This window comes from Dipteris shenzhenensis, chromosome 12 (assembly GCF_047967505.1).
Source record: "Dipteris shenzhenensis isolate YYH24624 ecotype China chromosome 12, Dip_SZ_1.0, whole genome shotgun sequence".
Classification (NCBI taxonomy): Eukaryota; Viridiplantae; Streptophyta; class Polypodiopsida; order Gleicheniales; family Dipteridaceae; genus Dipteris; species Dipteris shenzhenensis.
The window spans coordinates 5,097,602-5,125,215 of record NC_141607.1 but is presented as its reverse complement, the minus strand read 5'-3'; the positions used below and the strand labels follow the sequence as shown (position 1 = coordinate 5,125,215).

General features: G+C 43.5%; 1 protein-coding gene across 1 annotated transcript in view; it reads left to right on the top strand.

Moving 5' to 3' along the window:
• XEG113 (xyloglucanase 113) overlaps nt 1-27,614 on the top strand; it is an 85,919-nt gene that overhangs the window by 27,357 nt on the left and 30,948 nt on the right. Inside the window, exons 7-9 of the mRNA XM_087382449.1 lie at nt 3,744-3,838; nt 4,001-4,054; nt 25,756-25,869. Of these exons, the coding sequence (XP_087238575.1) occupies nt 3,744-3,838; nt 4,001-4,054; nt 25,756-25,869 (263 nt within the window). The remainder of the gene's footprint in view (nt 1-3,743; nt 3,839-4,000; nt 4,055-25,755; nt 25,870-27,614) is intronic.

Sequence of the window (27,614 nt, the reverse complement as noted above, 5' to 3'; positions counted from 1 at the left end):
TTCCTTTCTCCCGCCTTTTTAGCCATTTGCTTGGAGCTGTTGTGATAAGGCAACCAACTGCCTGTGTTGGGGTTGGGCTAGGTCTCGAGGGTCTCCTTTTGAGCACCCTTAGAGCAGGACTTGAGTGGGGTGCGCTTCTTGAGAAGCTTGGAGGTGTTGTGGCACCTCGGGCTGCTTGCACGTCGCTCGAGTTTGCTTACTTCTTAGCCTAAGTGTCAGCCCGTATGCAGCACTGGCGTGGCCTTTTCTCTTCTTTCTTTTTTGGAGCTTCGGGTTAATTGTTGACACATGGAAGAAAGAGAACTTGGTGGCGACTTCTGTTTGGCCAAAAGGGCTCAAATGGCAGCACCTTCAAAACCCCCAGCCATCAAGGTTATTCTCTCTTCCCAGGACAAGCAAATAGGTCAAGCAAGTAGTTCAATCCCTCACGGACAGAGCAGTAGTGGGCTGAATAGTAGGGCTCACCCCTTCCAGGAGCTAGATCCGTGACTGGTTACAGGCGAGTTTAGCATTAGGGGGGGACCACATCCAGGAGTCTGCCTTCTCCAGTTGTGCTCACCGGACACCACCTAGACACTAGTTGAGCAGAGCCCCATCTATCTTGGCCCCCACCTGGTTTTCCTTTTCCCGTGGCACTACGGCTTTACTGTAGAGGACATGGACTCGTCCCATATCATGTGCCTTGCTTTTCGGTGACGCTTCGTTTTCCACGACTTCCCAGGGAGTATAGGCCCATCCCCCCCTCCATTGGTAGAGCTTTTGGCACAGTATTGGAGTCCCTACTAGAGTCAGCCATGTCGGTGGTGATAGATGAGGGCGTCCTTAGACTCAAATTGGTGATAGAGGACCCATAGTCCATCCCGGAGTGGATCCTTCTCGAGACTCTCGAGGGGGGTGAGAGCTACGTCAGAGGATTGAGATCTCAGGGTTACCGGGTCAGTGCCTCGATGCAGAGAGCATGGATGCCTAGCCAGGGATTGTTCTCGAGGCTAGAGACGACCCCCCAAGCTGCAGAACCACCAACGAGAGCCTCAGGTGGACAGGCAAAGTCACATGCGCAAGTAGCAACAGCAGAGTCAGGCCCCCTTGGCGGAGCCCTCTAGTGGGATGTGGATGAAAGTGGAGCATAAGAAGAAACCAAGCAAAAAGACTCTGAAGAACCGACGAAGGAGAGCCCGTCTTAAAACTTCTACTTGGTAATCTGTAATTCCCACACTAATTTAGATAAAAGTGGTGTGATGTAGCAATGAGTGCCCCCTTCACATCTATGTTTTGGCCCTGTAAAAGCACCCCTCCCTTCCTTCTCAAGCATGGCTCAACTGGTCTTCTATAAAGGAGCCCTAGCTCGCCTTTTCTGACCACGTCTATCCACGATAAAGTTCACCTGGGTTTACATCTGTTGTTGCAGCTTTTCTATCTTTTTGGTTACCTTTCGCTGCTTTTCTTGGTCTAACTTTATTTGTGCCACTGATCGAACTTCAGCACATTCACATGAATCCTGAGCGTCTCATTTCCCTAAGTAAAAGGCAGGAACAAATCTTCCTTTGTTTTTAGATTCCACAAAAGCATTGTATTTATGAATCATGTACAAATTTTTCCTCATTTGCATGCTTGATGTTCCTTTTCATGGAGATGTTATCGTTTTGTAATCTAAATGTCCATATGATGAGAAAGTGAGTCATGTTGTGCATCTCTCCCTTGCCATCAGGCATTACACACCCTGATTAATTCCAGAGTATTTAAGGTGAGATCTTTCTAGCATTCCTACCATTATTTCCCCCCCATTCTTGTTTTGTTTACTGTCATTTACTGTGCACATCTAAAATGGTTGAGCCTGCCTGCCCTTTAAATGGTTCCCATTATATCTATCTTGACTCTGTTAGTTCTGCATCTCTTGTTGAATTTTCTGTAAGGGACACCTTGTCTTTTCTGCGCATGCTTTTTGGTCTATGTGTGCCTTGCTATAGGCTTCTTGTACATCGAGTTTGTCTGTGCATTCATGAAGACATCACTGTTTCTTTGATTGCCAACGCAATGAATACAAAATCTCTCTGTGCGCTAAAACCTTGTGACTGGACTACTACTCGGAAGAACTTTGACTTCTCTGGCTTCTTATTTGTAAGCCTACCATAACATCTTCCATACCTTTGAGCATGGCATGAATCATATTGTGATTGTCTATTTTTGGCTTCCCTTTCTTCTTCTGCCTATATATGTCATGTGCACCCTTTTGTACTCGAGGGTACAGGTCCTTAAGTACATTCAAATGGGGCAATGCACTTAGGGCACCTTGAATCATAGTCAGCGTGTATGCGAATGGTAGTGGGAGATGAACTATCTTGCAAGAGCTATTGTAACTTGCCTTGATGGTCAATCGATTGAGTGGCCACACTCTGCCAAATGACATGTATGGAACACGAAACAAGAAGCAGAAAGTGTTGGGATATCTCAAGGTGTATGCCCCAGGCACACCTTGGGTTCTGTGTGTGTGTGCTAGAGGCACAGTTAGGTGCCCATAAGCACTGTTAGGTGGAAGATGCCACATAGAATGATTGATTCTAGGAGCTGATTGAGGAGATGATTGTGGAGCTCAGAGGTCATCAGTGATGTCTGTGATCATGTAAGAGGTGCCTACATAAGGACCTCACCTTTCTTCATTCCATAATCAAGCATTCTCATTTTGTGTTCACTTCATGCTTTCCCTTTAGTTCCTCAACATGGTATCAGAGCCCTATGATCCTCTCAGAAATTTCAAAAAATGTTGCAATCAGACCTTAAAAAGTCAAACAACGGTTGCTGGACAGTTTTTCCGCTTAAAAAACAGGTTTCTGGTGATGAAATGAGGCATCAGACTGAGCTGGAGAAAAATGGCAGGTAGGAGCAATGGGAGAGCACAAGGGAAGGCAGTAGGAGCACGAGAACCTGCTCTGATACGACTGTTGGGTGCAAGAAGCAATGGAACGGGGGTGGAGTGCGGGAAGCAAACAACAAGCTGGAGCAAAACTTAGTACTACTCAAATAAATAAGAGGAAAATACAAAGGGTGGCCTATATGGCCCCCAAGTTAACCATATGGTTGACCAGAGAAGTCATCTCATAGAGTTGACCTGACCTACAAGGCTCATACCAGGGCTAAGTGCTAACAGCCAGGGACTGTGGCAGGCTCACCAGCCTATGGGCTCCATGACTGCAAGTGGCCTGCAAACAGGATGAAATGGGGAGGAGATGGGCTTTAGAGCCTCCAAAGGCCTGCATGATAGCAGATACGGTGCGCCAATAGGTACACAGTACTGCACAACCAGAGAGAGAGAGAGAGAGAGAGAGAGAGAGAGAGAGAGGGGGGGGGCGGAGGGGGGGGAGAATACAACCCAAATGAAAATAAATACAATAATCTCAAGGGGTAAGAAACTGGACAACTACAAACTATCTTGCTAATTTGTGAATGTACTAAATCGACGAGTTGAAGGTCTCCTGTTATACGACTCAAGTGCCGCACCAAAATAGGCTGCTATGTTCCTGACAATAACAAAGAAATGATGCAAGAAAGAAAAGAGAAGAATATCACTTCAAATAAATAAAAGAGAAGAAATCACTTCAAATCTGAAAAGGGGCAGGAAAACAGGAGGCAAAAAAGTGTGTTTCATTTTAAAAAGATTACATGAAGTAAACATGAACACACCTATCTAAAGAAAGAACAAAAGTGCTTACTGAATGTTTACGTTTACGTTAAGTATGGAATCACAGGTGGATTTTTGGCATTTCAATCTATTATTCCTGGAGACCTAATGACAAGTGGGGCTCACTCTATAGAGAACCATTTTAAATTGATCAATTATCAGGTATCCCTTTTTACCCTACATAACTGTCTTCTACTTTATCTCAAAGATTGGACATATTTTGTAATCTGAAATTTCTTGATTCATTAGCATATGTTCATGATTGGGAATGCTTTATTGTTTAAAATTTCAGTATAAGAAAGACGATGTTGCCAAAACATGCAGATAAAACAAATACGGGATGCCCTTGCCATTGCTTCCATTTTGAATCGGACCTTGGTAAGCACCAAAATCCTTGTACATTTTGAAGTGTTGTCTTCTCTGAAAATGAAGCAAATGTTTATTGTGTGACGTTGTTATCATCATAAACATACATTGCAAGGTGAAATTTGATTATAAATGAAAATGAAATTCAGTCCTGAACATTACTCTGCTCTCATTAGCTCGCTGCTTCTCCACGTTTTTTTGTTTGATTTAATTTACTGAGCTGAAAGTGGATTTTTGATTCATTACATCTTGTATAGTTTTCACAAATAGTACTTTTTGTGAGCTCTTTTCCTTTTTTAGACGAGATGTTGTATGTCTCCAACTAGAATCACCAAGCACAGAATTCTTGAGGACCATTGCCCTAGTAAAGATAGAAAATCAGCATTTAGATTCCTTGGCGGAGAAAACAGAACACAGAGCTCACCATTACAAGGAATCATACACTTTTTACAAAGCATGATACGAGATGTGTCAAACACAACTATCGAAAGAATGACATGATGAAGAAGACCAAATTGCCTCCCAAGTAGCTGAGCATGCAGCAAATGCAAGGAAGCTTACCAATGGCACAGCTACACATATCTATTGAGCAGTGGTTACTAGAGCCAAAATCATTAAGTAGAGTGAGAAGTTCTTCTATGAAGCTCAGTTTTGGCTTTGATCTTGGCAGGATGCATTAACTCATTATTTATAATGGTCTTGACAGATGGCCATCCTTGGGTCGCTTTACTTGCTCTAGCTCGTTTTGCCTCCCATATCACTACCTCTTAGACCACACCTATCTCTTCCTCCAGATCTCCATGCCTCACCTCGCAGTACCCTTCACCCCTCTGATCATTCACAACACTAATCAGGAGATACATTTTGATCGTAGTCTCTCACCTATGTACTCAGCATGCCTTTTATACGCTCCTCACATATATTGACTTCATACACCTACTAGAGGATCATGCTGCCCTGATCACCCGCTCACTCCATGAGGCTGCACTTCACGCCTTCCCTCGACTACTCGCTCTATACGTCCACCACCACTTGGGGCTGCGTCCCTTGCAACAGTTGGTATGATGATAAGTGTAAGGCTTTGCGCTGCCAACTGAGATTCGAAACCAAACATAAGACCGAACGTGACACCATACGCGAGTATCATCGATTGGTTCGCAAGAAGAAACATGAATTTATTTGTTGAAACGAGGAGGAATTATTGAACACTTTGTTCAGTAACAATTCCAAAGACTTTTGGCGGAGATTTCTAGAGAGTGGATCTATTTTCATCCACGTGTGCCTTAGCTCTATCCATAACGTGGCGGATGTTAGCTCTCGCAAGTGCTAGCATCTCCCGCATTTGAACCACATAGTTCGCGGCATTAGGCACTTTCTGAGGTATTCCAACCATAGTTGGATTTGTTGTTCTATATCCTTGTGTTTGGAAATTACGATGTGGATCATGAATTGTGCATGACTATTAAAATTATGCATTGGTGCGCTTCTAGCATATGTGTGTGTGTTCGATAATTATTACATTAGTCATATAATAATAGCTCAACTCAAATGGACTCATTCTTGTAGAGGAATGTTTTCTATTATTGTAGGCAAATTCTAACAGTGGTAACCACTTGTCTCACGTATGTTGCCGCAATGAAACATATGCTCTAGGCATATCCTCTAAAGTCTGGTTGACTATTTCCGTCTGACCATCCGTTTCAGGATGATCCCCACTACTCATCCCCAACTCGGTCCTTAGTGCCTCAAACACTACGGTCCAAAAATGATTGATAAATTTAGCATCCCTGTCTGACACTGTGGATATGGGTAATCCATGCAGATGAAATATATGTTTAATAAACAAATCTACCACTTCCGGGGTACTAATAGACTCCCTAGTCAGAATGAAGTGAGCCATCTTGATAAGACGATCAACCACCACAAGGATAGAATCATATCCACCTTGGGTCATAGGCAGACGAACTATAAAGTCCATGGAAATGCTCTCCCACCTGCCTAGTGGTATTTGCAAGGGCTGTAAAAGTCCGGGTGGCTTCACCCGCTCTACCTTACTCACGTGACACGAAAAACGTGTCACATATTCATGATTTTTTTTTTAATTTTTTGCCAAAAGAAATCTCATTTTATGAGATCATATGTCTTCTCGACTCTTGGATGTCCGGTACACAGGCTATCATGGCACTATTGAATGACTCTCTGCCTGAGATCATTCTGATTAGGTACTACTACCTTGCCATTTCTTATGGTATATCTTGCATAAGTTTGGCCTTTTCTGGATGCCAGGTCATCCTTTTCCCTAGGTTTAAGCACATGAGCCTTAGGCCAAAGGCTCGTCCCATCCACCTTTTGAGTTTCTCTAATCTCGAGGACATTAGAGCACTCTCTAATACCGTGAAACTCATATTAGCATAATGCGTGACAACGCATCAACAACTCCCAGTCTTACTTGGAGATGACATAGACCTCACTCATGCTTCGGATACCTTGGTCACTGTGATACAGGCTACAACGATCATATCTTTCCCCACGACTCGATCCTCGCAGGTCCCAAAGGGAAAGATGCCTCAGAACTCTTAGTTTGATGACGAGTGCAGAGAGTTGAGAGCTCACCTCATACGTGGGCGAGCTTTGGGACATATGACACTACTTGAGGCACAACGGGTCTCACGTCGTATGACACAGAAGAAGTGGGCTTTTCTCACACGCAAGATGGATGAGGTGATGAGATCCTTCCGAGGAGGCAACCCCACTATTGGTTGGGGGCTTCTCACAGAAGGAAAGCCGCCTATTCCCATCACAGACCCGAGTATTTGGCACACGTATGCGTGCTCTCTTTATGATTTCTGAGACCAAGCAGTACCAGATGTGTCAGCCATACCCAGACCCACTACATGCCATCTGCTCACTATATATAACGTACACAAAGCGCTCCTGCGACTCCATAACCAGAGATCACTAGACCATGAGGGACTACATACCGAGCATTTTGCACATAGACAAGAGGTCCTAGCACAGTTGTTCAACCACGCTGTATGCCATGGCTTCCCATCTACTTGGAGCACCACCACCATTGTACCGATACATAAAGTAGGAGATCCCATCACAGACCCGAGTATCTGGCACACGTATGCATGCTCTCTTTATGATGTCTGAGACCAAGCACTACCAGATGTGTTAGCCATACCCAGACCCACTACATGCCATCTGTTCACTACATACAACGTGCACAAAGTGCTCCTGCAACTCCATAACCAGAGATCACTAGACCATGAGGGACTACGCATCGAGCATTTTGCACATGGACAGGAGGTCCTAGACCCTATCCTAGCACGTTTGTTCAACCACGTATGCCATGGCTTCCCATCTACTTGGAGCACCACCACCATTGTACCGATACATAAAGCAGGAGATTCCATGGACACTGGGAACTACCGCACCCTCATGATTGGACACACTGTGGCCAAGATATATGGAGTGGTACTAGAGCGGGCGATTAGCAACCATACAGAGGGACATGGGCAGCGGGCTCTTGGGCAAGTAGGTTCCCGGAGACAACACTCCACTCTGGATCACATTTTCACTTTACGAGCTATTATTGAGGAGGCGAAGTCAGGCGTCAGAAAGTCTTTGCTTGCTTTGTAGACTTCCGGAAGGCTTTCGACACGGTTTCGTGATCTTGCTTAATCACGAGACTACAGGAGATGCAACTCCCAAGGGTCATGATTTGGGGGGTGATGAGCCTATATGAGTCCGTTTTAGGGAGAGTACGTGCCCGAGGAGGTATATGAGACTGGGTGGAGAGCACTATCGGAGTATAGAGATTAGACTGTGGTTAGGGGGAAAAACCTCTAATAGGAAAAGTGCCCCTTACATTACATTGGCCACTGCCTAGAATATAATAATAATTCTTACACCCCCCCTGCAGTGCCAATGTGGTGTACAAGGTAGTGATCAATTACTAAAAGGAGATAAGTTGAGGGCACTGCGAAATGCCTCAAACTTCTCACGTGGAAGTGCTTTGGTGAAGATGTCTGCAACAGTCATGTGTTGACACATAGATCATACTAATCTCCCTTGCATGCAACTTCTCTCTGACATAATGATAATGAACCTCAATGTGCTTCGTGCGAGCATGAAACACAGGATTCTTTGCCACTGCTATAGCACTCTGACTATCAGTGAGGATTGGAGAAGGACCCTCCAATAAGAGACGAAGATCAGCGAACAATCATCGCAGCCAAATACACTCAACCTTCGCTGTGAAAGCTGCCCTGTACTCAGCTTCACATGAGGAAGTAGCCACTGTAGATTGCTTCTTGCTCAGCCAAGAAATGCAAGCTTTGCCCAAAAAGAAACAATTACCACTAGTGGACTACCTGGTATCATAGTCTCTAGCCCAATTTGAATCACTGTAAGCATGTGTCTGCAAGTCACCCCCTCGGGAAACATCAAGCCATAAGACTTTGTGCCTTGCAAAGAACGGAAGATGCGTTGCTAATGTGCTGTCTTTGGGCTGTGCATATATGTGCTCACCTGAGATACTGCATACTAAATATCGTGTCTTGTATTGCACAAATAGATGAGGCATCCAACAGCGTGGCTGTAAAGTGTGACATCCACTGATTCACCCGCATCATACATAGTAAGCTTCAGCCCCGACTCCATGGGAGTGGCAATAGGCTTACAATCATGCATGTTGAACCTATCCAAGAGCTTTTGCACATACTTGGATTGAGACATAACAATGCCACGCTTGTCTTGTATAAATTGGATCCCCAAATAAAAATTTAACATGACCAAATCTGTCATGTTAGCTTTCAACTCAGTCTTAAAATCTGCAATTATATCCTCATTTGACCCTGTGAGCAGCATGTCATCTACATAAAGTATGATGACCAAAATATCCCCCCCATCCTTCTTGATGTAGAGGGTGCTTTCCGTGGGACTATTGTGTAATCCCTTACTTGCCAGGAATGCATCTATCTTGGCATACCGTGCACGTGGAGCTTGTTTCAGCCCATATAAAGCTTTGTTAAGCTTGCAAACCTGAAGTGCATTGCGAGAAAATTCAAATCCAGGAGGTTGTTTGACATAAACCTCTTCCTGCAAGTCCCCATTAAGGAAAGCTGTTTTTATGTCCAACTGATGGACATTCCAAACAAAATTTGCAGCCATTGCAATACTGACCGTATGGTGGTCATCCGGGATGTAGGAGCAAAAGTCTCCTCATAATGTATGCCTTTCTTCTGTGCATAGCCTTTGGCAACCAGCCTTGCCTTGTACCTGTCAATAGACCCATTTGGCTTCCTTTTCACTTTGAAAACCCACTTGGTACCAATGACATGCTTACTTGGTGGCAAATCCATAACATCCCAAGTCTGATTTTTCTCTATGGACTGCAATTCATTGTGCATGGCATGCATGCCATGCATCCACCAATGCACATTATTCTTAAAGAGTCAGGTTCTTTCATCAAGAAGAGTCCCTGCATAAGCTATCTCAACTGAAAGAGCTCTCCCTGCGTGCCTTCGTGCCTTACTGTACTACGAGTCCTGCCAGGCAATGGAGCCTCAAGCCTAATCTCCCTGAGAGTATGTAGCAACCAATTCGGGACTGTTTTGGCTGCGTGTATCTCTTGAATCTCTTGCGTGACAACTTCATCCACACCCTGTGGAGGTATAAAATCAGCCTGTGGCTGAATCGGGGGCATGTGGATCAGGAGGAGGTTGCTGTAAATTCTGATTTTCAGCATGAACCTCAGTTGGGGAACCAAATGCTATAGGAAACATCCCCTCAAAAACATCATCTGAAGAAGCTGGAATATTAAATTCAGCATGTGTATGTGCTGAATTTTCAGGAAATATAACATCTCTACTAACAAAAATCTTGCGTGAAGCAGGATTGTAGAGACGATAGCCTTTGCTTTGTGAACTATACCCAACAAAAATGCATTTAAGTGTCTTATCTGACAACTTGTGTCTAAACTCAACAGGCACGTGGGCATATGCAACACAACCAAAAACTCTGAAGTGATCCACTGAAGACTTTCTCCCATGCCATGCCTCATAGGGAGTGATTGTTTTCAAAGCCTTTGTGGGAGCCCGATTCAAAACATAGTTGGCACTCATGAGACCTTTAGGCCAAAACCTGAGAGGCAACTTTTTACTGGTAAGCATGCATCTATCCATCTCCATAAGAGTGCAATTCTGTTAAGGTGTAAGCCTCATTGTAAGCTGATGCGTGATGCCTTTCTCCTTCAAAAATGCCTCAAACTCATGAGACATATACTCCCCCCCTTTATCTATGCGAAGTGTTCAACCATAGCCACAAAGTGTTTGAAATGCATAAACAGTTCCGATTTTGCCTTAAGACCATAGACCCAAGTGTAGTTGGTGAAGTCATCTATGAATGTAATATAATAAAGATAAACCCCAAAAGCAGGTGTCCTCATGGGACCGCAGGCATCACAATGAATAAGCTGTAATTTGCGTGTAGCTTTCACTGCACCATCCTTCTTGAAAGGAAATCTATGCATCTTGCCAAGGATGCAACCCTCACATGCATGAGGAGGAGGTGACTCTAAAGGAGGCAATGCATCAACCATATCATGCTTCTGAAGTGTCATTAAGTTGCCATAGCTCATGTTCCCATACTTGGCATGCCATAACTGCGCATTCTGCATTGCAGCAGTGGGAGTGCTTACTGAAAATGCATGATCGGATCTTTTCTCATATAAATCAAGCTGAAAAAGACCCGATACAAAGTGCCAGACAACATCAAAGCATAGTCATTCTCTTTGTCTTTGACTGCAAACTTAGCATCATCAAATACAACCTGAAATCCTCCTCTATTAAGAAGGACACTGAAAGCAAATTCTTCTTTATGCTTGGCACATAGAGAATATTTGAAATTCTGAAATCTGTGCCATCAGTGGATGTGAGAATTGTTAGAATTATAGATATAATTCAACAGTGACCAATGTAATTTAATAAGCTAGTTAGGGGCACTTTTCCCTCTTTAAGAGGTTTTTTCCCCTAACCGCAGTTAGTTCACTAACTATGGTTAGTGACTACTAAGGTTTTGTCACTAGGACAAAACCTTATCTCTAACTCTTTCAGTTGTACTCTTTTACGCTCTTCTATTGCAACTCAGCTCTTAAGCTTTCAGCTCTCAAGCTCACTCTCTCTCGCTCTCTCTCTCTCTCCCTAAACTCTCACATTTGGTATCAGAGCAGTTTGATCGTGCTCCTTGCTCCTTCCTTCTTGTCCTCCAGCTCCAGCCCACAAGCTCCTGTGCCAGCTCGCCGTATCGTCCGTACAGATCTGTACGGACTGATTCCGTACAGTCCCGTACAGTACCTGCGTGGTCGTCGTACAGCTCGTCACCTGTACAAGTGAAGCGTCATACAGTCTATAGCTCCATTCCGTACAGTAGATCTTCAGTAGTACAGCCCGTCGCCAGACTGTACGGTTCGTCGTACAGTTCCGTACGGTTCGTTGTCGCCATCCGTACACCTGCGTCGATCGTACTGCTCCTGCGTCATTTTCGTCGTCAGTCCATCAGGCATCCGTACTGTTCCGTACAGCCTCCCGTACTTTCTGAGTGCAGCCCATCCGTACAGTTGTCGTACAAGGTCGTCCGTACAATCGTACACAGCAAGGCGTTCGTCCGTACAACTTGACCGTACATTCAGTACAGTTGTACACGCTGCCAACCGTACCTCTGTCGTACAGTCACCGTGTACAGTCACCGTATAGGCCGTACAGTTGCATTTGGCCTTCTGAGCAGGTTTCATTCCTGCAAGCATTCTTGCAATTGGTCGTCTGGCAGACATTTCTTTGCAGGAAGCCATTGTTTGGCAGAACAGTTTTTTGGGCAGATTTGAGCATATTATTTGAATTGGGCATTTTGCAAAATTTGGGACTTTGCAGATAATTTCAAGCTCGAAATTTGGGGCTTTCAATTCTGCAGTACAATTTCTTGAAGAAATTTGGGGATTTTGTAATTACACTGCAATTTTGCATTGAAATTTGGGGCTTTTGCAGACAGAGCGCAATTCTTGCAACATTTGGGGCTTTTGATCAATTTGCCCCTTTTCGGTTGCAATTTCGGGCCTATTTTGGGGCTTTTGTGTTGGGAGAGCAATTTTTGGAGATTTCAGTTCATACTGCCTTTCTGGAAGTGTTTTGCAACACTTTTGGCAGATTCTGGAGAGTTTTTGATGCTTGGACAGATTTTTGACAGTGCAAGTGCAGAAATCTGAGTTGCATTTACAGCTAGTGCTTGGCTGTGTTTTTTGGGAGTTGTGCATTTCATTCCCGGTAAGGGAATTCAGTTTTGTATCTGCTTAAATCTCTTTCTCAGATATGGCCCAGCAAAATCAGAATGACTTCCAGTTCGGTGGTCTTTCACAAGAAGACAAGTTGGATGGTACCAACTACTCCCTTTGGAGTTTTATGGTACGCAATATTCTGATTTCTCGCAATTTATGGGATTATGTGAATGGGGGTGAGATCCGACCAGCAGGTATGGCACCTAATACCCCTCCTCAACAAGGAGGTGGAAGAGGTCATGCACAGGGTGCAGCTGCAGAATAAGTTGTTGGTGCAGCTATAGCCACTACTCCAGAGCAGAAGAGATGGGATTCACGGGATGCCTTAGCTTTGTCATGCATCTCTCTTTCAGTGAAAAGATTTATCATTCCGCATATCCGGTCGTGTAAGACCTCGAAGGCAGCGTGGGATATCTTAGAAAGCATGTATGCAGCCCGGAATGATGCAAGGGTATCTTTCTTGAAAAGAGAGTTAAGTAATACACATATGGAAGAGGGTGACTTCATGTCAGTCCACCTCACAAAGCTACAGGATCTCAGAGAGCAATTATTGAACATAGATGAGATTATTCCTGATTCAGAGATGATTACTACCACTCTGAATTCTCTTCCTGAGTCTTATCTCAGCTTTCATACCTCGCTGAACTTATCATTGAGGGGGGGTGCAAACCCTCTCACTTTTCATGAGTTGATAGGACTTCTGCTTCAGGAAGAGCAGACCAGGAAAAACTTGGCTTCACGTGCAGGTGAACAAGCTATGCTCTCAAAGTTTAAGTAAAAAACAAAGGGACAGGCAAAGACATCAGTAAATCAGCCTTCCAGTGGGTCAGGACAGCCTTCACAAAAGGCTAAAAATGATGCAAGTAAGCCCAAGAAGAAGGGTTTTTGTCATTACTGCAAAAAGCCAGGTCATCACATTGCAGAATGCAGGAAAAGGCTTGCAAAAGAGAAGAAAAACAGCTCCGATATGGCTGTTTCAGATTCAGCTCCACATGCATCTGACAGTGGGGATGCTGCAGCCAACTTTGTTGGACAGGATTATGCCTTTTTATCTTGCATTTCAGATTCTAGGCTGGCTGCTCGCTCGGGATAGTACAGCCACTTGTAATGATGATACATATGCATTTTTGACTTGCAGTTATGACTCTTCTACGGATGCATCTGCTTTCAGTGTCAATGAAACACTGAACACTTGGTATTTTGACAACGGTGCATCCAAGCATATCACTTCTAGGAAGTGTCTTTTTACTTCCTTGCATCCACCTCCCGTTAATAAGAAAGTCACTTGTGCCAATAACTCGTCATATTCAGTACGTGGCACAGGAGAAGTTGAGCTTACTGCCATTGATGGCTCAGTTTTCAGACTTTCAGATGTCTTATATGTGCCTGGTATCACCAAGAATCTTCTTTCAGTGTCCTCTTAACTGAGCTGGATTTCAGGTCATCTTTGAGGATGACAAATGTGCTGTCCGAGACAGGGAAAATGATTATGCCTTAAAATTATCTGGTACTCTGCTGCGTGGGCTTTTTCAGCTTGATCTTTTTGAGAAAAGAGCAGCCCATGCTCTTGCAGTTTCTACCCCTACTGCTGCCATGCAGAATGCAGAATTATGGCACGCCCGATATGGCCACATGCATTACAACAGCTTGATGACACTTCAGAAGCACTCTATGGTTGATGCATTGCCACCTCTTGAGATACCTCCTCCACATGCCTGTGAAGGGTGCATTTTAGGCAAGATGCATAGATTCCCCTTCAAAAAGGATGGTTCAGTTAAAGCTGTCCGCAAATTACAGCTTATACACAGTGATGTCTGTGGTCCCATGAGGACTCCATCATTGGGTGGTCATCTCTACTTTGTTACCTTTATTGATGATTACTCCAATTTCACTAGGGTCTTTGGGCTGAAGCGCAAATCAGAAGTGTTCATGGTGTTTAAACACTTTTCAGCCATGGTTGAAAATGAAACCGGACTCAAGATACAGACATTACGCACAGATAGAGGTGGGAAATACTTGTCTGCAGATTTTGATGCTTTTCTGAAAGGCAAGGGTATTGTGCATCAGCTCATAGTGAGGCTGACCCCTCAGCAAAATGGCAAAGCTGAGAGGAAAAATAGAACTCTTATGGAGATGGACAAATGTATGCTGAAAAGCAAACACATGCCTCACAAATTCTGGCTTGAAGGTCTGATGTGTGCCAACTACATTTTAAATCGGGCTCCCACTAAGGCTTTGAAAACAAAAACTCCCTATGAGGTCTGGAATGGGAGAAAGCCTTCAGTGGATCATTTCCGAGTCTTTGGATGCCTTGCATATGCTCATGTGCCAGTTGAATTTAGGCACAAGTTGTCAGATAAGGCAATTAAGTGCATATTTGTTGGGTACAGTGCAGAAAGCAAGGGGTACCGTCTCTACAATCCTACTACACGCAAGATCATTGTCAGTAGAGATGTGATATTTGCAGAAAATTCAGCTCACACTCAGGCTGAATTTCATATGCCTTCTTCTTCAGAGGATGTTTTTGAGGGGTTGCTACCCATTGCCTTGGGTTCCCCTGCTGATATTTCTGATGCAAATCAGAATTTACAGCGACCTCCCGATGATGCTTCAGTTCAGCCACAGGATGTCTTGCTACCTCCACAGGCAGTGGAACAGGTGGTGCAGCAAGAAATTGTAGACATACATGCAGCAGAAACAGTCGCAAACTGGTTGTTACAGACTCTCAGGGAGAGTAAAATTGATGCTCCATTACCTGGCAAAACTCGCAGTGCAGCAAGGCACATGGATAGTGCTAATTCAGTGGAATCAGCATATGCAGGTACTCTTTTTGATGAGGAGGAGCCTGCAACATTCGAAGAAGCAAAGGACAATGTGCATTGGATGAATGCCATGCACGATGAGTTGCAGTCCATTGAAAAAAATCAGACTTTGGATGTTGTAGACTTGCCACCAGGTAAACATGCCATTGGCACACGATGGGTTTTCAAGGTCAAACGGAAGCCAGATGGCTCCATTGACAGATACAAGGCAAGGCTGGTTGCTAAAGGCTATGCTCAGAAAAAGGGCATAGATTATGAGGAGACATTTGCTCCTACATCCCGGATGACCACCATCCGATCTGTTATTGCAATGGCTGCACATTTTGAGTGGAATGTTCATCAGTTGGACATAAAAACAGCCTTCTTAAATGGAGACTTGCTGGAAGAGGTGTATGTCAAACAACCTCCAGGCTTCGAAATTACAGCAAATGCACTTCAGGTATGCAAGCTAAACAAAGCTTTGTATGGGCTGAAACAGGCCCCTCGTGCATGGTATGCCAAGATTCATGCCTTTTTGACCAGCAAGGGGCTGCACAATAGTCCTACTGAGAGCACCCTCTACATCAAGATGGATGGGGGGGAAATTTTAGTCATCCTTCTTTATGTTGATGACTTATTGCTCACAGGGTCCAATGAAGATAAAATTGCAGATTTCAAAGCTGATTTGCAGACCACCTTTGACATGTCAGATTTGGGGCTGCTTCACTTTTATTTGGGGATCCAGTTCTCTCAAGAGAGACGTGGCACTGTTATGTCTCAGTCCAAGTATGTGCAGAAACTCTTGGACAGATTTAACATGCATGATTGTAAGCATAGCCACTCCCATGGAGCCGGGGCTGAAACTCACAATGCATGATGCAGGAGAATCAGTTGATGCCACATCTTACAATCAGGCTGTTGGATGCCTCATATATCTGTGCAACACTAGACCTGATATTCAGTTTGCAGTATCTCAGGTGAGCAGGTACATGCACAGCCCAAAAACTATGCATTGGCAGGCAGTTAAGCGCATCTTCCGTTATTTGCAGGGCACGAAGTCTTTTGGCTTGTTATTTCCCGAGGGGGGTGACTTGCAGATGCATGCCTACAGTGATTCAGATTGGGCTGGTGATTATGACACTAGGCAGTCCACTAGTGGCAATTGTTTCTTTTTGGGTAAATCTTGCATTTCCTGGCTGAGCAAGAAACAATCTACAATGGCTACCTCATCATGTGAAGCTGAGTACAGGGCAGCTTTCACAGCAACAGTTGAATGTGTCTGGCTGCGACGTCTATTTGCTGATCTTCATCTGTCTTTGGAGGGTCCTTCTCCGATTCTCACTGATAGTCAAAGTGCCATTGCAGTGGCAAAGAATCCAGTGTTTCATGCTCGCACGAAGCACATTGAGGTTCACTATGACTACGTCAGACAGAAGTTGCATGCAGGAGAGATCAATATGATCTTTGTGTCCACACATGACAACGTTGCAAATATTTTCACCAAAGCACTACCACGTGAAAAGTTTGAGGCATTTCGTAGTGCCCTGTACTTATATCCGTTTGGTGATTGATCAGCCTTGTACATGACATTGGCACTGTAGGGGGGTGTTAGAATTATAGATATAATTCAGCAGTGACCAATGTAATTTAATAAGCTAGTTAGGGGCACTTTTCCCTCTTTAAGAGGTTTTTGTTGGAATTATAGATATAATTCAGCAGTGACCAATGTAATATAATAAGTTAGTTAGGGGCACTTTTCCCTCATTTAGAGGTTTTTCCCCCTAACTACAGTTAGTTCACTAACTATGGTTAGTGACTACTAAGGTTTTGTCACTATGACAAAACCTTATCAACTCTACTTTGTGTTGTACTCTTTACACTCTATTTTGCAACTACAGCTTCTAAGCTTTCGACTCTCACACTCTCTCAAGCTCTCACTCTCTCCATCTCCTTCATTTGGTATCAGAGCAGGTTCTAGGCTTGTGTGCCCTCTGCTCCTTCTTCATACCAGCGCCTTACCTTGAGCTCCAGCCCGCTCCAATCCGTCCGTACAGTCCGTACGACTGTACGGAAGCCTTACGCAGGTGTCGCCATTTGCTGCGCTGTACTTCGCCGTACACCGTACTGCGCCGTACCTGCGAAAAGTTTCGTCATCTGCGCCGTACTTCGCCGTACCTGCGCGCCGTACACTGTGGCCGTACGCCGTACAGCGCCGTACACCGTGGCCGTACCTGTCGTCGACGTACCAGCCGTACGGTGCCGTACAAACTGTACGGCATCTCCGTACTGTATTCAGTACAGTAAATCTGTACTGAATCTGCTTCAGTACAGCAGCAGGTATCTTCTTGGTTTTGGACAAGAGATTTGGCAGGTGATCTTTGGCAGGCTAAGTTTGCAGACAGCCATTGTTTGGCTAAGTATTCTGCAAGTACATTTGGGGTATTTTGCAGATTGCAGACATTGCAATCATTGGACAAGTTTGAAGCTATAACAAGAGCAAAATTGCAGATTTGTCTGAAATTTGGGGCTTTTGTATTAAAATTGCAGATTTGGGGCTTTTAGCATTTTTACCCCTTTCTGGCTGCAATTTCTAGCCACAAATTGGGGCTTTTGTGTTTGGAGAGCATTTTTTGGAGTATTCAGTACATACTGCCTTTCTTGGAGTGTTTGGAACACTTTTGGCAGATTTTGGAGAGTGTTTTATGCTTGGACAGATTTCTGACAGCTCAAGTGCAGAAATCTAAGTTGCATATACAGCCCGTGCTTGGGTGTGGTTTTTGGGAGTTGTGCATTCTATTCCCAGTAAGGGAATTCAGCTTTGTATCTGCTTCAATTCCTTTTTCAGATATGGCCCATCAAAATCAGAATGATTTTCAGTTCGGTGGTCTTTCTCAGGAAGACAAATTGGATGGTACCAACTACTCCCTCTGGAGTTTCATGGTACGTAATATTCTGATTTCTCGCAATTTATGGGATTATGTCAATGGGGATGAAATCCGACCAGCAGATATTGCACCTGCTACCCCTCCTCACCAAGGAGGTGGAAGAGGTCGTGCACAAGGTGCAGCTGCAGGACAAGTTGTTGGTGCAGCTACAGTCAATACTCCTGAGCAAAAGAGATGGGATTCACGGGATGCCTTAGCCTTGTCTTGCATCTCTCTTTCAGTGAAAAGATCAATCATTCCGCATATCCGGTCGTGTAAGACCTCCAGGGCAGCGTGGGATATTTTGGAAAGCATGTATGCAGCACGGAATGATGCCAGGGTATCTTTTTTAAAAAGAGAGTTGAGCAATACACATATGGAGGAGGGTGACTCCATGTCAGCCCACCTCACTAAGCTACAGGATCTCAGAGAGCAGTTGTTAAACATAGATGAAATTATTCCTGATTCAGAGATGATTACAACCACTCTGAATTCTCTTCCTGAGTCTTATCTCAGCTTTCATACTTCGCTGAATTTATCATTGAGGGGGGGTGCAAATCCTCTTTCTTTTCATGAGCTGATAGGACTTCTGCTTCAGGAAGAGCAGACCAGGAAAAATTTGGCTTCACGTGCAGGTGAACAAGCCATGCTCTCAAAATTCAAATCAAAAACAAAGGGACAGGCAAAAACAGCAGCAAATCAGCCTTCCAGTGGGTCAGGACAGCCTTCACAAAAGGCCAAAAGTGATGCAAGCAAGCCCAAAAAGAAGGGTTTTTGTCACTACTGCAAAAAGCCAGGTCATCACATAGCAGAATGCAGGAAAAGGATTGCAAAGGAAAAGAAAAACAGCTCAGGAATGGCTGTTTCAGATTCAGCCCCTTGTGCATCTGACAGTGGAGATGCTGCAGCCAACTTTGTTGGTCAAGATTATGCCTTTTTATCTTGCATTTCTGATTCTAGGTTGGCTGTTCCAGATGCTCGGGACAGTACAGCTTCTTGCAGTGATGATACATATGCATTTTTGACTTGCAGTTTTGACTCTCCTTCAGATGCATCTGCTTTCAGTGTTGATGAAACACTGAACACATGGTATTTTGACAGCGGTGCATCCAAGCACATCACTTCAAGGAAGTGTCTTTTTACTTCCTTGAATCCACCCCCTGTTGGTAAGAAAGTCACTTGTGCCAACAACTCCTCATATTCAGTACGTGGCACAGGAGAAGTTGCGCTCACTGCAATTGATGGCTCAATTTTCAGACTTTCTGATGTCTTATATGTGCCTGGCATAACCAAAAATCTCCTTTCAGTGTCCACTCTTAACAGAGATGGATTTCAGGTCATCTTTGAGGATGACAAATGTGCTGTCCGGGACAGGGAAGCTAACTATGCCTTAATGTTATCTGGTACTCTGCTGCGTGGGCTTTTTCAGCTTGATATTTTTCAGAAAAGAGCAGCTCATGCTTTGGCAATTTCTACCCCTACAGTTGCCATGCAAAATGCAGAATTATGGCATGCCAGATATGGCCACATGCATTACAACAGCTTAATGACACTTCAGAAATTTTCAATGGTTGATGCATTGCCACCTCTTGAGATACCTCCTCCACATGCCTGTGAAGGGTGCATTTTAGGTAAAATGCATAGATTTCCCTTCAAGAAGGATGGTTCAGTTAAAGCTGTTCGCAAATTGCAGCTTATACACAGTGATGTCTGTGGTCCCATGAGGACTCCTTCATTGGGTGGTCATCTCTACTTTGTCACATTTATTGATGACTACTCCAATTTTACTTGGGTTTATGGGCTGAAAAAGAAATCTGAAGTGTTCACAGTGTTTAAACACTTTTCAGCCATGGTTGAAAATGAAACAGGGCTCAAGATACAGACATTACGCACGGATAGAGATGGGGAATACCTATCTGCAGAATTTGATGCTTTTCTCAAACAAAAGGGTATTGTGCATCAGCTCACAGTCAAGCTGACCCCTCAACAAAATGGCAAAGCTGAGAGGAAAAATAGAACCCTCATGGAGATGGACAGATGTATGCTGAAAAGCAAACACATGCCTCATAAATTCTGGTTAGAGGGTTTGATGTGTGCCAATTACATTTTGAACAGGGCTCCCACTAAGGCTTTAAAAACAAAAACTCCTTTTGAGGTCTGGAATGACAGGAAGCCTTCAGTGGATCACTTCCGAGTCTTTGGATGCCTTGCCTATGCACATGTGCCAGTTGAATTTAGGCACAAATTGTCAGATAAAGCCATCAAATGCATATTTGTTGGATACAGTGCGGAAAGCAAGGGGTATCGTCTCTACAATCCTGCTACACGCAAAATCATTGTAAGTAGAGATGTGATATTCTCTGAAAATTCAGCTTACACTCAGGCTGATTTTCAAATGCCTTCACCTTCAGAAGATGTCTTTCAAGGGTTGCTACCCATTGCTTTGGGTTCCCCTGCTGATTTTTCTGATCCAAATCAGAATTTACAGCAACCTTCAATTGCTTCAGCTCCGCCAAGGGATGTCATGCCTCCTCCACAGGAAGTGGAACAAGTGGTACAGCAAGAAATTGCAGACATACAATCAGCAAAAACAGTCCCAAACTGGCTGTTACAGACTCTCCGGGAGAGTAAACTTGATGCTCCGTTACCTGGCAGGACTCGCAGTGCAGCAAGGCACATGGAAGGTGCTAATTCAGTGGAATCAGCATATGCAGGTACTCTCCTTGATGAAGAGGAGCCTGCCACATTTGAAGAGGCACAAGGTAATGTGCATTGGATGAATGCCATGCACGATGAGTTGCAGTCCATTGCAAAAAATCAGACTTGGGATGTTGTGGACTTGCCACAGGGTAAACATGCTATTGGCACACGATGGGTATTTAAAGTCAAACGGAAGCCAGATGGCTCCATTGACAAATATAAAGCCAGGCTGGTTGCTAAAGGCTATGCTCAAAAAAAGGGCATAGATTATGAGGAGACTTTTGCTCCTACATCCCGGATGACTACCATCCGATCAGTAATTGCAATGGCTGCACATTTTGAGTGGAATGTTCATCAGTTGGACATCAAAACAGCCTTCTTAAATGGGGACTTGCTGGAAGAGGTGTATGTCAAACCACCTCCGGGTTTTGGAATTACAGCAAATGCACTTCAAGTCTGCAAGCTTAATAAAGCTTTATATGGGCTGAAACAGGCCCCTCGTGCATGGTATGCCAAGATACATGCCTTTTTGACCAGCAAGGGGCTGCACAATAGTCCTACTGAGAGCACCCTCTACATCAAGATGGATGGGGGGGAAATATTAGTCATCCTTCTTTATGTTGATGACTTACTGCTCACAGGGTCCAATGACGACAAAATTGCAGATTTCAAAACTGATTTGCAGACCCACTTTGATATGTCAGATTTGGGGCTGCTTCACTTTTATTTGGGGATCCAGTTCTCTCATGAGAGACGTGGCACTGTTATGTCTCAGTCCAAGTATGTTCAGAAACTCTTGGACAGATTTAACATGCAAGAGTGTAAGCCCATATCTACTCCTATGGAACCGGGGCTGAAACTCACAATGCATGATGCAGGAGAATCAGTTGATGCCACACTTTACAGTCAAGCTGTTGGATGCCTCATATATCTCTGCAATACTAGGCCTGATATTCAGTTTGCAGTATCTCAGGTGAGCAGGTACATGCACAGCCCCAAAACTATGCATTGGCAGGCAGTTAAGCGCATCTTTCGTTACTTGCAAGGCACCAAGTCTTTTGGCTTACTATTTCCCAGGGGGGGTGACTTGCAGATGCATGCCTACAGTGATTCAGATTGGGCTGGTGATTATGACACTAGGCAGTCCACTAGTGGCAATTGTTTCTTTTTGGGAAAATCTTGCATTTCATGGCTGAGCAAGAAACAATCTACAGTGGCTACCTCATCATGTGAAGCTGAGTACAGGGCAGCTTTCACAGCAACAGTTGAATGTGTCTGGCTGAGACGTTTATTTGCTGATCTTCATCTGTCTTTGGAGGGTCCTTCTCCAATTCTCACTGATAGTCAGAGTGCCATTGCAGTGGCAAAGAATCCAGTGTTTCATGCTCGCACGAAGCACATTGAAGTTCACTATCACTACGTCAGAGAGAAGTTGCATGCAGGAGAGATCAGTATGATCTTTGTGTCCACACATGACAACGTTGCAGATATTTTCACCAAAGCACTACCACGTGAGAAGTTCGAGGCATTTCGCAGTGCCCTGAACTTATATCCGTTTGGTGATTGATCAGCCTTGTACATGACATTGGCACTGCAGGGGGGTGTTGGAATTATAGATATAATTCAGCAGTGACCAATGTAATATAATAAGTTAGTTAGGGGCACTTTTCCCTCATTTAGAGGTTTTTCCCCCTAACTACAGTTAGTTCACTAACTATGGTTAGTGACTACTAAGGTTTTGTCACTATGACAAAACCTTATCAACTCTACTTTGTGTTGTACTCTTTACACTCTATTTTGCAACTACAGCTTCTAAGCTTTCGACTCTCACACTCTCTCAAGCTCTCACTCTCTCCATCTCCTTCATTTTTTCCCCCTAACCGCAGTTAGTTCACTAACTATGTCTAGTGACTACTAAGGTTTTGTCACTAGGACAAAACCTTATCTCTAACTCTTTCAGTTGTACTCTTTTACACTCTTCTATTGCAACTCAGCTCTCAAGCTTTCAGCTCTCAAGCTCACTCTCTCTCGCTCTCTCTCTCTCTCCCCAAACTCTCACAAGAATAATGTCCCCCACTCCACACACTGAATAAGAAGAATTATTTGCACAAGTCACCTTCTTTTTAGTAGGTGGAGGATGCGAGATGCAAATAGGCTCTTCTTAGAAGTGATGTGATTTGAAGCACCACTATCAAAATACTAAGTATTCTGTGTCTCATTGACACTGAGAGAGCATGCATCCTTTGAAGAATCATAACTGCAAGTCAAGAAAGCATAAGGGTCATCATCATTAGTGGCTGTAGCATCTGAACTACCCACTGAAAAGTCTAAAGTAAGGCATAGTGCTCTTCCACAAAGTTGGCCGCAACATCTCCCCCATCATGTGAAGGAGCTGATGCATCTGACACAACCATACCTGAATCCCTTTTCTTTTCTTTAGCTATGCGCTTCTTGCATTCACCAATATAATGACCTGGCTTCTTGCAAGAGTGACAAATGCCCTTCTTTTTCTGCTTATCTGCATCACCCTTAGCCTTATAAGAGGGCTGTCCTGAATCAGCTTTATGCTGATGTGAGGGCTGATTGGCATGTTGCTTTTGCTGCCCTTTTCCCTTGGGCTTGAACTTGGAAAGCATGGCATGCTCGCCAGCCCTGGTTGCCATATTTCTTTGTGTGTGCTCCTCTTGTAACATAAGTACTACCAACTCGTGAAAGGAGAGAGGATTGCTACCCCCCCTCAATGACAAATTCAGCGAGGTGTGGAAACCAAGATAGGACTTAGGAAGACAATTCAAAGTGGTGGTAATCATCTTTGAATCCGGAATGAATTCATCAATATACAGCAGTTGCTCCCTCAAATGAAATCATGGAATCTCCCTCATCCATATGCGTATGAGAAAGCTCTCGCTTCAGAAAGGAAACTCTGGCATCATTCTTGCTGCAAACATACTCTCTAATATCTCCCAAGCTTCCTTTGATGTCTTGCATGACCGAATGTGAGGTATAATGAACCTCTTGACAGAGAGAGAAATCACTGATAGAGCTTGTGCATCTCTAGAATCCCATCTTTTTTGCTCTATTGTGGAAGCTCCTGGAGCAGCAGCTCCAACTACTTGTGCTGCATTTTGACCTACTGCAAGTACGGATCCGTACTGACAGTTCCGTACTGTCAGCTCGGTGCAGGCTAAAGATGTCCATTCACTTCCATGAGGAGTTTGGAGAAGCGACTTTCCAAAGGGATTGGATTGAGGGAACAAAGAGAAGCCTACAAACAAAGAGAAAGCACAAAAATAATAGTTATAGCTTTCATACTCTTCTCTTTCATGATTGTTTTTTGTGTATTGTTTCTTTCTTTCAAGAAAGAAAAGGAAAGGAAAGGAGGAGAGAAACTTTAGAAAAAGGAAGGGAAAGTGAAAGTAGAGAAAGGGAAAGTAGAGAAATACCAAAAAAAGAAGAGGTGAGCCTTCTTTCTTTCACCAAATCTTGTTTCTGGTCCTTCAACTTAAAAATCAAGCATGAAAATTGGTGCTTAGCAGGACCAGTCTACCCAGGTCCCTCCCTCCTCCTCTATAATCTCCAGGCAATAGCTTGTCATTTGACAACAAAGAATTCTGCTAAGAGAAACAAAGAGAAGGAAAAGAAATGGAGAGTGAGAAGGGGTTGCAAAGATTGTTCAGATCAAGGTGAGAGGGGGCGGAGGAGGAGGAGGAGGAGGAGACTTTATTAATTTTGCAAAGGACCCAAAATGCTCTTAAACACTAGTATAGATGGGTTGTAGATAGAGATTCTAGACACTTGTGAGTGTTAGAATCATAAAGAAATCGACAAACAAAACACAAGTACAAGTTGAGCATTAATTGTCTCATCGTCTTGTGAAACAGAGGGAATTTCTTTGTTTTTGTCAAGGATTGAAGAATGTAGCTTTGTCAGACAGAGTAAATAAAGTGTGGAGTGTTAATATGTTCAAAGCATGTTTGTGATTTTGTTGCTTGAGTTCCGTAGCTCTTTGTTTAAGCTGATTAGGAGTGAGCTCTTCTGGTATCCAAATCTGAGTGTCTTTTAATTTGTGGCTTTGCCTTTGCCTTGCAAATTTGCAAGACTGCAAACCAACTACCCATGGGGCTCTAGGCTCGTATGCATACATCAACATGAATGAACTGGTTTGTGTGGCTAAATGCTTAGCATTGCTAAGCAAATTTCAACAATGGAAGATATTCTCCCCAATCAGACTGCCTTAAGCAGACATAAGCTCTGAGATGTCTTCCAATGTCTGATTACTCGCTCAGTCTGTCCATTGACTTGAGATAATCAGTCGACTCATATTGAGTTGAGTGTCCAACTTCTTCAACATTTCTTGGAATCTTTATCACTAACTACTTCAGCCCATAAACCATATAGCCTAAACTCATCTCTTCTTTCATTGACTTCATCTGAGTGTTTGATCATTCCTTGAACAGTGGTGTCTCTATGAATTGTAGCCTCAGATTCTCTTCTTTTCTAGAGTTAATCACACAAGAAAGCACACCAAAATATCTCTGACGATGCACTAATTTCCTCCTCGTGTGTTCTTACTTTAAACCCTCAAAATGGTGCCAAAGCTAGGTGCAGTTTGCTGTCTATCACTATGGTGTGCTTAATATCAGAGTTTTCCCTGAGTGATATGTATCGTTCTTAATCGTGAGGTGATTATCATGCAGTTATAAACTCTTTTTAAAAATTACTTGTAATTACAATTGTCCTTCCTTTTGTTTTAGTCAGTTTTAAGCGAGCCTCCTTCTATGTCCTTGTCTTTAGCCATGGATTTTCTCCCTAGACTCATCATATGCTCTTAGAAGCTAAATGTTAACAGTCCAGATTATTTGATCACTCTGTCATTGCCGGAAGCATATGGTATTTTGATAGAAGGTATGAAGGTTGTTTTGATTGAAAACTGCCCTCGGAAATTCTGTGCAGGTAATGCCTGAATTGTGGTGCAGACTGGATCGCTTGTGGTTCGGACACCCAGGGGTACTTCCAGGCACAAAAACAAGACAACCCTTTCTGTGTCCATTGGACCATGTCTTTGAGGTGACTTTGTCAGCATTCACTTAGTTTTATGTTGGATTCATTGTACGTTGTGGCTGCTGGCATGACAATTAGGTGGGAATTTTAGTTTTACAAATGCTTCAGTTGTGGTTAATGCAGTCATTGGACAGTTGGATGCTGTTAGAATGTTTGTGTTTTCTGTAATGTGAATTTTGCACAAATGAAGCACAACTTGGGCTGAACTGAAGCTTGGAAAATTCTATGAAGAAATTTTATTGTGTGATTTAGATGATTGTCCAGACATGTTTCAATGGAAAGATTATGCTTTAAAAGGTTAGATAGTGTTGAAGGAACACGGTGGAAAGAGGGGGAGAGAGAGGGTAGGCTAATGTACTACAAGATTGTGACAACTTTGGTTTTAAAAGTCCAAGCGTGGGCTTAATAATGTGTAATACTCAAAAGGAGACATAATGAAATGGAAATGAAATGACTAGAGCAATGAACAAAAATGAGAGTACTCACATGTAGACCAAAGAGCTTGTAGCTTGATACTTGATTAGGCCACACTAGACTAGAACATACCAAACTGACTCAACTTGGCTTCATATTCTAACAGGTGTTTATCAGGTATTTGTTTAATAGATATCCTCAGAGAAAGATGTATTCTGATTTTGTTCATAGGGAAGGCAGGAGGCATTACTCGAGATCATAATTTATTCATTTTTCGAAAATGAGAGGGAACTTTTCAACTCTTGAAGTGCAAACAACCTTGTTGACGATGCTGCAGCAGACCTTCATTGAGTTATGATACAAAGTCCAATGATAAGTAACATAATTGCGAAAACAATTTTGTTGTGTAGAACAAGAATAAATTAATCAATACTGCCTTGCAAAAGGGTCAACCTGTAATCTACCCGTAGAGGACAGCAAAGACACTTTCATTTCTCTCCCTCTCTCCCTCTCTCAACAGATACACTAGGGCCCAGGACAATCGTTGGGCTGGACCCCCCCGAAGGTTTTTATTCATAAGAGAGAAATCAAATACAAGAGTTCAGTGTAGAAGCTGTACATGCATAAAATCCAAACGTAACAAAAATGAAATCATTACATGAGCTCTTAGGCTCCCTTTCTTGGCAACAAGCCACTTGTCAAATTCTACTTTACTTTCCTAATTACATGCCACTAAGGGCAACTCTGGAGTCTTTGAAGCACTTGGTCACGTGAACCGCCTCCTAGACTCTTGTTGGGCTCCATTGCGCTTAGGAAAATCACTCTTCCTAGTACCTACAACAATCAATTAAAGCGCACCACCATGGCATTCATTAATTATTAGCGCTTTGCATGCAAATAACACACTGTGGACTAATTCTAGTCATGGTGGGCGTCCCCATTGAACACATGTGCACACATAACAAATATTAAAATATATATTTATTCTCTGGTTCTTAGGATATTTACATTGTGGTGGCATCCCCTCGGCTTCTATTCAGTTGACCTCAACTGAAAAGCTTCCTTGTAAACATCCAGAAGCTGTGGATGATCGGATAACATGTCTTCATCCATCCACTTGGCATCTAATGCTGTATAATTCTTGAATTTTACAAGATACCTGTAAAACTCCTTGCCCTGAGGGCCTTTGCGTACAATATGGTACAGAATCTGCTCTGGCTGAAGGACCTCCTCCAGCTCATCCACTTCTGGTGGACCCTCTGATATTGGCTCTGTAGGCTCTGGCCCCTGGAATTTCTTTAGAAGACTCACATGGAATGCATTGTGAATCCTCCAAT